Here is a 12,602-nt window from a genome sequence, read left to right as displayed (position 1 = left end):
TCTGAGGATCTGCCCACTAACTGTGCCTCAGACTTATCTGGACCGTGTTTCAGTTTGTTGGCTCTCAGCCAGTCCATTACCGAGGCAAGACGCTGGTCCAGCACTTCCACTGCTTCACCTGCAGATGTAAAGGAGAAAGATGTTCCCCGATGTGTATCATAATTTAGAGTTTTTAAACAAATTTGGTTTATCAGCTCCACAATGTCCAACTGTGCTGATTTGGCAAGGCAGGGCAGTTTTCAAATCTAATCTTACGTAATTGGTGTCCTGGCAAGGGCCCAGGGCTCAGTGGCAGAAATAAGAGGCTTTTCAAAACTGAGCTCATGCTCTTTTGAGAGCAGCTCAACATTGGCAATGTCCTTCCTTCAACTATTGCCTGCAGCAAGTCCAGGATGTCCCCCTGAAGCCACCTCTAAGCTGTTCCACACAGCTGCTCCTGAGAGAAGCAGCTGACCAAGAAGACAGCCACTCCAGCTCTAGCTATGTGTGCCAACATATCTGCCTGCAAAGCTGCGATAATGTTGTTGTAATACCATGTCAACTTTTCTGGCTGAGTTTAGCTCACCTGTTCAGTATTCCATCTTGTGCTTCAAAGATCAAAATATCAACGTAAAATTTGAGACACACAATGCAGGACACATTCCAAGTTCAAATGCCAGGTCAATTCCCACTTGTTTTCAAAGGAGTAGGGGAAGAAAAATACATTGTAAAGTTATACTTGCCTTGTTGGTTTTGGAATGAAGATTAATATGTGCACATTCAGGACCCCATTCTGAGTTGAAAGTTCAAAGCGCCGCTTGACCCTTGCTTCCATTATGAAAGGAGTCAAGGAAGACGTAGAACACACAAAAATGCGTTGTCTCCCTTAAGTGTGGTGAGATCACAAATGGAAGGGAATTTGGCAGCCAATGATATTTAACATTTGATGTTCAGCATATGTCAACCTATTTAGGTACTGATAATATTCCACCCCTAGTGCCACGATAGGCAAGACAGTCAAACACGTACCAAACTCTAGATCTGGGGTAACAGACTCAGGGTGCAGGGGCACCCATAACTTATAGAGTTAGTGAATGTTAGAAGTTAATAAATGGTAGAATGTAGATAATATGTGGATTACTGAAGTGAAGATGTCAGGTCAGTGAAAAATACAGGCTAAACTTCTTTTCCAGACTAGGACCCCACCTGTCATAGAAGTCCTTTTAAAGAAAAAAAAGCACACCATAAAGCAAGTAATTAACCCATCAGTGTGACAGTGGTGGGGAGGGCATGATGTCACACAGGAAAAATGTGTCCTTTTGAACTTTAGAGTTGGGGGATGAAGCAGGAGAGCTCCATAAGCTGCTGTGAAGGCCAAAACCATCTTGGTGAGCTGGCTGAAGGCAGGCTGGGTAAGAGGCACAGAGATTTATCAGAATCCAATCCTGGGCTGCTGTGAAGAACGAGCTCCTCCTGAGATATGAATGCTGTGAGTTCTCTCTCCATTGAAAGCTTCAAGTGTAAATATGTGTAAATAAATCATATTTCAAAGGCACTGCAGACTCCACTGTGTCTCGTTTTCCCTGGTTGAGTGCCAAGGCTCCTTGGAATCTTGTGCAATGCTAGGCAGAGATTGGGGTGGCCACTACCAAGACTATACAGTGGTACCTTGCGTTAAGGACTTAATTCGTTCCGGAGGTCTGTTCTTAACCAGAAACTGTTCTTAATCTGAAGCACCACTTTAGCTAATGGGGCCTCTTGCTGCTGCCTCGCCGCCAGAGCACGATTTCTGTTCTCACCCTGAAGCAAAGTTCTTAACCTGAGGAACTATTTCTGGGTTAGCGGAGTCTGTAACCTGAATGTTATGTAACCTGAAGCGTATGTAACCCGAGGTACCACTGTATTCTAATGCTGCTTGAAGTCTTAGCTTTTATAGATCGCAGGGGGGGGGAGGGAATCACACAAGGATTAAAACTACTAACCACATTAAATAAATACCCCTTACCACAGACCCTCCAAGTGTCCCTATTTTCCAGGGACAGTCCTGGATTTGATCCTGGAATGTCCTGCTTTTCCTTAAGATGTTCCTATTTTCATTTGGGAAATGTTGGAGGGTCTATATTCCATAGTTCAGCGACTGAGGTTCTACCATCTGGGTGGGTGGGTTATGGGTGTAATCACAGAAAGGAACTCTGCAAAATTATGAAGTGAGCTAATTGAGACTGCCACATAAGCAAACACCTCCCAGTCCAAAATCCCACTTTTTAGTAAGGTAGAAGACTCCAAGACAAGATAGGTAAACTGGAGTGCTTAGTCTTATATGATGGCATTGATACAGTGAGCATAATGGAAACTTGATGGAATGAAGAGAAACAGTGGGACAGAGTTATCTCTGGTTATAAAACTCTATAGGAAGGGCGGGGAAGGATATAACAGAAAGGGTGTTGCTCTGTATGTCAAAGAGGGCATTGATTTCAGCAAGCCAGAAATCCCCAAAGCCACAGTAGAAACAACCCAAATGTCACAAATGCAAGAGCAAGCTTTTCCAACACGCTTAAGATGAAGTGTGGGAAGAGTTGTGTATCCTTAATTAGATAACCCTTGGCTTGATGCTAAACAAATTTCAAGTTGCTACTGCAACAAAGGGTCAATAACTATGCATGTTACTTGCCACAAGAGAGACATTAATTGCACAACTGAAGCTTTGTGTCTGCTTCTGAGGCAATGCAATCTGGACCACTTTGGTTGATTAGTAAAATAAAGATTTGTAAGTAACAATAGGTACAGGATATATAAAAAAGTTTGTTATCCACCCTAAGAAATAAAATGAGCTGTAAATAATTATAAAATAACCCCCCCAGGTATTCCGTTTTTGTCCTTGCTGAACCCTGAACATGTACAGATAGGTAGCCGTGTTGGTCTGCCATAGTCAAAACAAAAAATTCCTTCCAGTAGCACCTTAAAGACCAACTAAGTTAGCTTCTAGGTATGAGCTTTTGTGTGCATGCACACTTCTTCAGTAGTGCATGTATCCACTGAAAGAGACTGCTGAGTTTTTTGCATTTAGTTAAAACCATGTTTTTTCAGGTCTTTGCTTTATTAATCTTTCTCTGTTTAAAATTCTCTTGGGGGTATTGTGTAATCTATTTAATTTAAAATTTCTGAGGTTCTAAATTTTTGGGATTGATGTTTTAAATCAAAACTTTTTAATAATTGTAATCTGCTTCAAGACCCAGGTAGTGAAAAGCACTGTGCTCCCTTCAGTGCCTTCTAAAAAACGTTCTTGTACAGGCAAGCCTATCCAGATGCTCAGAAATCTGAGGTAATTATAATTTGTTTTGGTTTTGCTATGAGTTTGGGGTGTGGGAGACTCCTCTAACCCATGGACCCCAGCAAGTGTTAAAATATAAGCTTCCTGTGTTGATCCCCTGGGTGCTGGGCTATGAAGAGAACAAAGGAATGGGGGCTCTGTGCGAGATGACAAATGGGTGTGGCCCCTCCCTCAATTTAAGAAATCCTAGAAGGACACAGCGGGTGAAGCAGAGTTGAGGGGCTGTGATGTGAACTAGAGGAAAAGCAGCAGGCCAGAGAGAGTGTTCGAGCACAATGCTCAATTTCAATCCAAATCAAAGGCTGTGGGATAAAGAAGAGCCTTTTGGGGTGTTATGCCGTGAGCCCCTCCATGGCTGGCTAAGTTTTTATAGATGCGCAGATCAAGCACATTCTTCTTCTTCTTCTTTGGCAATCCCTCGTAGCCGAGTAAGAATGTCTTCCGCGCACACGGTTTTAACAGTGAGTCCGTAAGGGACTGTGGAGGCCAATTCTGGATCCACAAGTCCTTCCACAGTGGGGACATAGGTTTCCAGGCGGAAGTTGATCACGATGAGGGTTTGCCAAGTGTGCCTTCTTCTTAGCACGTTTCTCCCTTGCATCCTGAGTTCGAGTGTCTTCAAAGCCCATGACATCTTTGGCAAAGGCTGTTCTCCAATTGGAGCGCTCGCAGGCAAGTGTTTCCCAATTGTCGGTGTTTATACTACATTTTTTAAAGATTTGCCTTGATAGAGTCTTTAAACCTCTTTTGTTGACCACCAGCATTACGCCTTCCATTTTTAAGTTTGGAATAGAGTACAGTTGTACCTTAGGTTAAGTACTTAATTCGTTCCGGAGGTCCGTTCCTAACCTGAAACTGTTCTTAACCTGAAGCACCACTTTAGCTAATGGGGCCTCCCACTGCCGCCACGCTGCCGGTGCGCGATTTCTGTTCTCATCCTGAAGCAAAGTTCTTAACCGGAGGTAATATTTCTGGGTTAGTGGAGTCTGTAACCTGAAGTGTATGTAACCCGAGGTACCACTGTACATTGGTGCCTCGCAAGACGAAAAGAATCCGTTCCGCGAGTCTCTTCGTCTAGCGGTTTTTTCGTCTTGCGAAGCAACCCTATTAGCGGCTTAGCGCCATTAGTGGCTTAGCGGCTTAGAAAAGGGGGGGGGGAGTGAAAAAAAATCGCAAGACTCGCAAGACGTTTTCGTCTTGCGAAGCAAGCTCATAGGGAAATTCATCTTGCGAAGCGCCTCGAAAACGGAAAACTCTTTCGTTTAGCAGGTTTTTTTGTCTTGCGAGGCATTCGTCTTGCGGGGCACCACTACAACAACAACAACAATATTTATTACGGCCATAGGCCCATACAGGTAAAAACAACACATAAATAACAGCTTGTGCACGTGGGAAAAAAACAGCCGCTAAAACACCACTATAACAATAAAATACTATAAAATAGAATGGCATACTACGCCTTAGTTAGCTTGTAGTGCTCCTTGGCGTCGCTTTTGGGTAAGGACAGCGACCAGGAACCTTGCCACATTCAGGGTCGTATGAGTATCCTTATCCTGCAAGATTTGAGCAAGGTGGAATTTTGGTGGGGTACCCTCTAGTTTCTGTATGATTGATCCCAACAAATTTGCCCGTGGCACATTGAACAGGGGGCAAGTGAACATGATGTGCTGGAGCGACTCTGGCGTCTCCTTATCACATTCGCACGTGGCGGGGGCTTGGCCCTTTGAGAATCTATGTCTCAAGACGTTGGAGGGAAAAACGTTGAACCTTGCTTTGGTGAAGGCCAGTCTATGGGCAACAGTCGAAAGGGAGGAGAGGTATGATGGAACGCAGTAAGTTAAAGTGATACCAATGTTCTGGGGCGAACAAACACCTCCCCCCAGCATATAATTTCGCTGTAGATCGATGTCATCCAGTCTTTGGCGGATCAGTCTTTGAGCAGTAATTTGGTCTAGTTTTAGGGAATCTGAAGGAGAGATTCCATAACTCAGGAGTTTGGCATGAATTCTACTAGTCCAAAGGCTAGAGAATTCATCTCGCCATAAGCATTGGACAAGGTAGTGGTTTGGTAATCTATGCCACAATGATAACCAATAATTGAAGACTTGCTTCCACAGGCAAGTTTCTAAGGATGAGATCTTCAGTTCTAGTCGCATGGCTGCGTTGCTTACGCACAGGGGGAGCATTAGGAGCCGACGCAGGAATTGATTTTGCAGTGTCTCAAGAGGAGCAAGATCTGTCATCACGGCCCAAAGCGGGGCAGCATAAGCAAGCACGGCAACCACTTTTGCCTTGAACACCTTTAGGGCCGAGGGAACATGCAAAGCTCCATCCGAAAAAAAGAATCGGAGGAGCGCATATGACAGAGTTTTGGCCTTGTTAAGTAGGTGTTGAATTTGAGCTTTCCACCCCAAATTGTGTTGAAAAATAACTCCTAGGTATTGAAATTTTAGGACTTGCTCTATTTTTGCTCCACCAAGCTTCCATTCATATAATCTCCGGCTTCTGGAGAAAATGGGGCACCACTGTAGTTGCTTTGGAAGACGATCACCAGGCATCTGCACAACATGGCCAGTCCAACAAAGTTGATGTTGAAGAATCATCGCTTCAACACTGGTGATCTTTGCTTCTTCACAAAGGCACCCGCCTCCTCTGCCCCTCGTCTCTGAAAGGAAACACAGAGAAGCCCCTGCAATCTCGCGCAGCAGCATTTCATAGAATCCTAGAGTTGGAAGAGACCACCAGGGCCATCGAGTCCAACCCCCTGCCAAGCAGGAAACACCATCAGAGCACTCCTGACATATGGTTGTCAAGCCTCTGCTTAAAGCCCTCCAAAGAAGGAGACTCCACCACACTCCTTGGCAGCAAATTCCACTGTCAAAGACTGGAAAGAGAAGCTGCTGAATTGCAACTTATCACCAAACTTAAAACTATGGAGAGACCTGGTTTGAACAAAGACATTGGATTCTTATCTCATTATACATGACAAAGCCATTTTTCACCTTCTCACCCCTTGCTTTTTCCTGTTAGACCTATTGCAGTCGTTAAGAGTCGTCAACAGGCTCATCGCAGCTATCTGCCAATCACCCATTCCCACCACCCTTCTGAGTAATACCCCTCCCCACCTTCTCACTATATAGAAAGGTCCGGTGACTTCTGTTTCAGTGTATCTGAAGAAGTGTGCATGCACACGAAAGCTCATACCTAGAACTAACTCAGTTGGTCTTTAAGGTGCTACTGGAAGGAATTTTTTTATTTTGTTTTGACCATGGCAGACCAACACGGCTACCTATCTGTAACCAGCTCTTAGGAAGTTCTTCCTAATGTTTAGGTGGAATCTTCTTTCTTGTAGTTTGGAGCCATTGCTCCGTGTCCGCTTCTCTGGAGCAGCAGAAAACAACCTTTCTCCCTCCTCTATGTGACATCCTTTTATATATTTGAACATGGCTATCATATCACCCCTTAACCTCCTCTTCTCCAGGCTAAACAGGCCCAGCTCCCTTAGCCGTTCCTCATAAGGCATTATTTCCAGGCCTTTGACCATTTTGGTTGCCCTCCTCTGGACACGTTCCAGTTTGTCAGTGTCCTCCTTGAACTGTGGTGCCCAGAACTGGACACAGTACTCCAGGTGAGGTCTGACCAGAGCAGAATACAGTGGCACTATTACTTCCCTTGATGTGTGTGTGTGTGTGTGTGTGTGTGTGTTTTAAAGGAGGGCTGTGAAGTCTCCTCTGCTTTTACTGCCCCGTCTTTCTGTGAACCGTCTTTCTAACAACCAAGCGGCGTATAAATAAATAAATAAATAAATAAATAGATATCCCAGCTAAGCAACAGCGGCAGCCGCCGCCGCCAACTGCGGCGAACCAACTACGAGTCCCCGGGCGCCCTCCCTCATTTGCATACAGCCAATCCACCCCCTCGGGGCGCCCTCCTTCATTTGCATACAACCAATCAGCAGCCTCTACCGCGAGAAGGCTGGGGAGGGAGGGCGCGTCCGAGCCACTTCGGTGCGCGTCGATGGGCGATTGAGTGCGCCTGGCCGAGCCCTCTCCCCCCCCGCCCCCTGCCTTCGCGCCCGTCCACGCCGTTGCCTCCAGGCGGGGAGCCCGGCCGGCTGGCTCGGCGATCCATTGCTCGCGCCTCCCTCGCTGGGAATGCCGCCCGCCGATGCCGCCGGGTCTGAGGGAGAAGAAGCGGCGGCGAAGGAGCCCGGGCAGCGGGGAGGCGGCGCCGGGCGCGGGATGGAGCCGGCGCGGGGCGGCGGCGTCCAGTGACCGAGGAGCGGGGCGTCCGGCGGCGGCGGCGTCAGGATGGAGCCCGGCGCGCCCTCGGCGGCGGCGGCGGCGGCGGAGGGCTGCCTGGAGCGCCTCAGGAATTCCCTGCCGGGGCCCGCCGACCTGGCCGGGGCGGCCAGCACGCTGGAGAGGATCCTGAGGGAGTCGGTGTGCCAGCTGCAGGGCTGGCTCCGCGTCTACGGTAAGGAGCGCCTCCCCCCCCCAGCCCCTCACACGCCCCCTTCGGCTCCCCCTGGACGCGGTCCCCCCCCCCTCTCCACCCCCCCAAAAAATACCTCCCTCAGCAACATCACCTCCTCCCGCCTAGAAGGTGGGTTTTCCCCTTCCTCTCTCCGCCTGGATGCGACCTCTCTCTCCCCCCCCCGCCCCCGCCCCCGACTCACGGATCTGGATCTGAGGTGGGAGATACTATATATTTTTTCTCTCTCCACCCCCCCCCCATCCACATCTCGCACCCCATTCATAGCCCCGTATTGGGGAGCGCCGTCAGGTAAGTATACAGCCGCCGCCCCCCCCCCCGCTTCGTTTCAAAGATGGAAGAGTTGGCACTCCAGCGCCGATCTACCTGGAGACGCACCCCCCCACCCCACCCCCGTCTCTTATCTCAGGTGTGTTTCAAGGTGCGACTCCAGGGTGCCGCTGACCAAATCCCTCACATGCCCCGGACCTTTCTTTTTGCATTGTTTCCCCCCCCCCCACACCCCAATCGTATCTTCTCCCTCTCATAAGCACCAAACAGCTGTTGTGCGTTCACCTTCAGCATCCTTTAAACCTTTTATTAAGACGATGTGCCTTTGCTTTAGGGCCATATGTGAGTCTTCTTCCTGGGCTTGAAAGCCACCTTTCTGAACGCCCTGGAGGGCAACGCTGATCCTGATATTGGCAACTTAACCCTCAGGTTTCAGCCCACTGGTTTGGAAACACTTGCCTCATGCTCCCCCGCCCTCTTTCCCAGCACAAGCCTTTCTAATGTTTTTCTTTTCCATTTTCAGACAGCTCCTTTTTGTATCTGCCCCAAGGTTGCCCCAAGGCTGCTTAAGACAAATGTTGACTGGCTAATAATAGTGATGCTTCTTTTATTTTGTATCCTACTTCTGGACTGATTAGTGACCTTCATATTAAGTATCTTCCCATGGTTGCTTATGGCAAAATTTTGTTTGGAACTTCTGTACTTCTAACCTTGTTGTATGAAGCCTGCTTCTCTACCTTCCTTGTGACAATATCCAATAATGTCTTTGATAAGCATTTTGATTATTACGGGTGTACTCCTTTCTTTGCATCCATGAAAATTTTCCTCTGGGCAGGTACTGGCTTGGCTGCATATTACTGCCTCAACATGGACTGATCACCAACCAAAGGGTTAAGAGAATTCCTTAGTGGAAGCTGCTTTTTATGGAAACAAAAAGATAAAACAAAGTAACTTCTTATGAGTGTGTGTGTGAGAGAGAGATACCCACCTCCTGGCTGCTTCTTTTTAGCTTCCTCCCCACCCATTTAGAAAGAGCCAACCAGTTAATTTCAGAAATCATGTTTGCAGAAGAACAGATTAGGTTGCAGAATGTGCTGCTGCATACAGTCCCATTGTCAGATCTCTGGGTATTTATTCCAACAGACCCAGCAGCATGATAAATGATACTGATAAATGACCAAAAATATCTCATGTTCATGTCACTCTGAACTTGGGGAAATTCCAACCACAATTGAATTGTTTATGGTTGAACACATAACTAATATCAGTTTTAAAGTTGGATATCTACTCGGAAATAAGCTCATTAAGTTCAGTTGTGTTTACTTCTGGGTAAGTGTGCATACTACATGACTGCAGCCTAAATAGTGGCTTATTTGTTTTTAAATTCATAGGCTTTAAACAACCAAGCCTGTAACTTGAACACATGTGCAGGCAGACCTTGGGCAAAACATTTCTGTATTGCAGGGGGTTGGACTAGATGGCTCTCAGGACCCCTTCCAACTCAACAATTCTGTGATTATATGACAGGAAACACTCCTCTGTGATTATTCAATGTACTCTGAAATGTTAAGAAGCTGATAATTATTAGCAAACTGCCCTTTGTACTAGTTTTGAATAAGTCAAGTACAGGATGCTCAGTTGAAAGCACCCCAGGATCTAGATGTGGAATGCTATCATTTTGTAATCGGTATTTAAGTCCTTTGTGCTTGCAAGAAATCAAGAAGAGAAGCAGTGTGAGTAAAGCCTTATTTTCTTCCCTTTCCAGCTGGATTTTGGATGACTATTAATGAGTTGCTAGAAGATACTGACATTGTTCATCTTGTGGTTTTGTACTTACTGACTTGCATTCAACTGGCATCCTTATTTATAGAAAAGGTTGATGAGAGCCTGGAAAAAGGATGTTAAATTCTTTAGTGATCTGGCTGATGTACAAGACACAGTGTTATTTCCTATTTCTTTTTCAAATCCTCCTTGGTATGTAACCTCCCAAAATAAATCTGTATCAGTACGCCTTGCCTATTCCCAGACTCAGCTTTTTTTAGCCATACTGTTCGCTCTGTTATAGAAATATATTGTGACTCAGTCTTAAAACAAGACAGCAATCAGGGGTTGGGGTGGGGTTTTTTTTGTTATTCTGTACCTTCATACTTTGTTCTAAAGTATTAATTTACTGGGTAGTATTTTGCTTCTGAGTAAACTATTGATTTCCTTGTCAATTAAATAGTTTGCTAATAAAGATCTTTTGCTGAGCGCTTAAATGTTGCTGGGCTTCTAGGCAAATTTTGTGGACAGTTGTTGCCAAGTTGGCCGTAGACAATGAGGAAGATGAAATGGGTAAGCTGATAATTTTTATTGGACTGGCTTCTGTTACTATGAGAGACTGTGTGCTAATATGATAAATGTTGCTAGACAGTGTGCTTGAATGCTATAGGCTGCTAGACAAACTGCCTCCTAATAAATCTGTAAAATGCCCATCACTATAGCAGCCAAAGTTTACTTTATTACATAAAAGTGAATGGCCATTGTTGACTTCTGTAGAGGAAAGTTAAGGTGCTGCAGTAAGTGATTGGCATTAACTTAGGGGAAGACCTGATGTTGAGGTCACGTGTCAGGGTTGAGGTTTCAGCTTCACAGTGTTGGGCATCATAGCACCTTCCTCTTTTTTAAAAAAATTAGCTCCCATTTACATACGTGGAGAAAAGTAGAGATGATGTTGTTTAGTCATGTCCGACTCTTTGTGATCCCATGGACCCCCTGGACCAGAGCACGCCAGGCACTCCTGTCTTCCACTGCCTCCCGCAGTTTGGTCAAACTCATATTAGTAGCAAAGTAGAGGTAAAAAGGTAAAGGACCCCTGACAGTTAAGTCCAGTCACAAACAACTCTGGGGTTGCGGCGCTTATCTCGCTTTACAGGCCAAGGGAGCCGACGTTTGTCCGCAGACAATTTTTTCTGGATCATGTGGCCAGCATGACTAAGCCACTTCTGGATAAACCAGAGCAGTGCACGGAAACACCGTTTACCTTCCCGCCGGAGCAATACCTATTTATCTACTTGCACTTTGATGTGCTTTCGAACTGCTAGGTTGGCAGGAGCAGGGACCGAGCAACGGGAGCTCACCCCATTGCGGGGATTCGAACCGCTGACCTTCTGATTGGCAAGTCCTAGGTTCTGTGGTTTAACCCAAAGCACCACCCACGTCCCCATAGAATCGTAGAACTGTAGAATTAGAAGAGACCCTGAGGGTTACCTAGGTCATCCACTGCAATGCAAGCCGTAGACTCGGTGGTTTAGACTACAGCGCCACCTGCATCCCCTACAAAGTAGGGGTACTGTTATTAAAAGTGCAGAGTATGTGGGACAAAAGCTGTCTTCTACTCAAGACATGCAATTACTACCTTTGCCTTCACTGTCTTGCAAGAGGTTGGTTGGTTCCACTGACTACTTCTCTGAAAGAAGAATATGGAGATGAGCCCTGAGGGGTCCGTGCACCAGCAGGGTGTTTACTTGCCCATTGTTTATTGTCTCCGTCAGGTTCATTGTTATGTTTGGTGTTTCCTCTGGCGATGTGTGTATCCTTTGAAGACAGCCCCCTACACCAAAAGTCCAGTGCAGTTCCTATGGGAGCATGCCATAAGAAGAAACAGCCTGGAGCTTCTCTTGTGTAGAACAAATGTTCTCAAGTGAAACCCTTCACACTAAGGTTTGCATATTTGCCAGAAAGGGCACAAGTTCTTCCTTATTATTTTTTCTATTACCATGTGGGTCTGAATGCAGAATGTACAGTGGTGCCTTGCAAGACGAAAAGAATCCGTTCTGCGAGTCTCTTCGTCTAGCGGTTTTTTCGTCTTGCAAAGCAAGCCCATTGACTGCTTAGCGGATTAGTGCTATTAGCGGCTTTTAGCGGCTTAGCGGATCAGCTGATAAGCGGCTTAGCGGCTTAGAAAAAGGGGGGGAAAGGGGAAAAAACCCGCAGAAACTCGCAAGACATTTTCGTCTTGCGAAGCAAGCCCATAGGAAATTCATTTTACAAAGCACCTCCAAAACGGAAAACTCTTTCGTCTAGTGAGTTTTCCGTCTTGCGAGGCATTCGTCTTGCGGGGCACCACTGTATCTTCTCCTCATACCTCCTCACCATTGCTCAGAATACAGTCATACTTAGGGTTACAGACCCTTCAGGTTGCATTTTTTCGGGTTGCGGACCCCCGAAACCTGGAAGTACCGGAACGGGTTACTTCTGGGTTTCGGCGGTTGCGCATGCGCAGAAGTGCTAAATCTCGCTTTGCGCATGCACAGATGCGCCGAATCGCAACATGCGCAGACACGCCGCTGAGGGTTGCAGACGCTGCAGGTTGCGAACATGCATCCTGCACGGATCACGTTCGCAACCCGAGCGTCCAGTGTAGAGGGTTTCCTGTTCCTTCTGTTAATTATCACTGGGATTCTTTCTCCCTAGGGCCTTAGTAGCATGCTGCAGGTTTACATAGGCTCAGTTTCCTCTATTTTCCTTTGTGCTTTGGCTATACGTT

The 12,602-nt window shown here is 46.5% G+C and overlaps 1 protein-coding gene across 3 annotated transcripts in view; it reads left to right on the top strand.

Annotated features, from left to right (window-relative positions):
• The first annotated feature begins 7,605 nt into the window (after window positions 1-7,605).
• Window positions 7,606-12,602, top strand: part of RASAL2 (RAS protein activator like 2) — a 222,855-nt gene continuing 217,858 nt past the window's right edge. For all 3 annotated transcript variants that reach the window (XM_081865100.1, XM_081865102.1, XM_081865101.1), the window contains exon 1: window positions 7,606-7,786. In XM_081865100.1, coding sequence (XP_081721226.1) covers window positions 7,621-7,786 — 166 coding nt within the window. In that variant the 5' untranslated portion in view covers window positions 7,606-7,620. The remainder of the gene's footprint in view (window positions 7,787-12,602) is intronic.

Source organism: Podarcis erhardii (assembly GCF_964252035.2).
Source record: "Podarcis erhardii genome assembly, chromosome: 6".
Lineage (NCBI taxonomy): Eukaryota > Metazoa > Chordata > Lepidosauria > Squamata > Lacertidae > Podarcis > Podarcis erhardii.
Note: the sequence above shows the minus strand (reverse complement) of the source record. Positions and strands in the feature narration are given on the sequence as shown.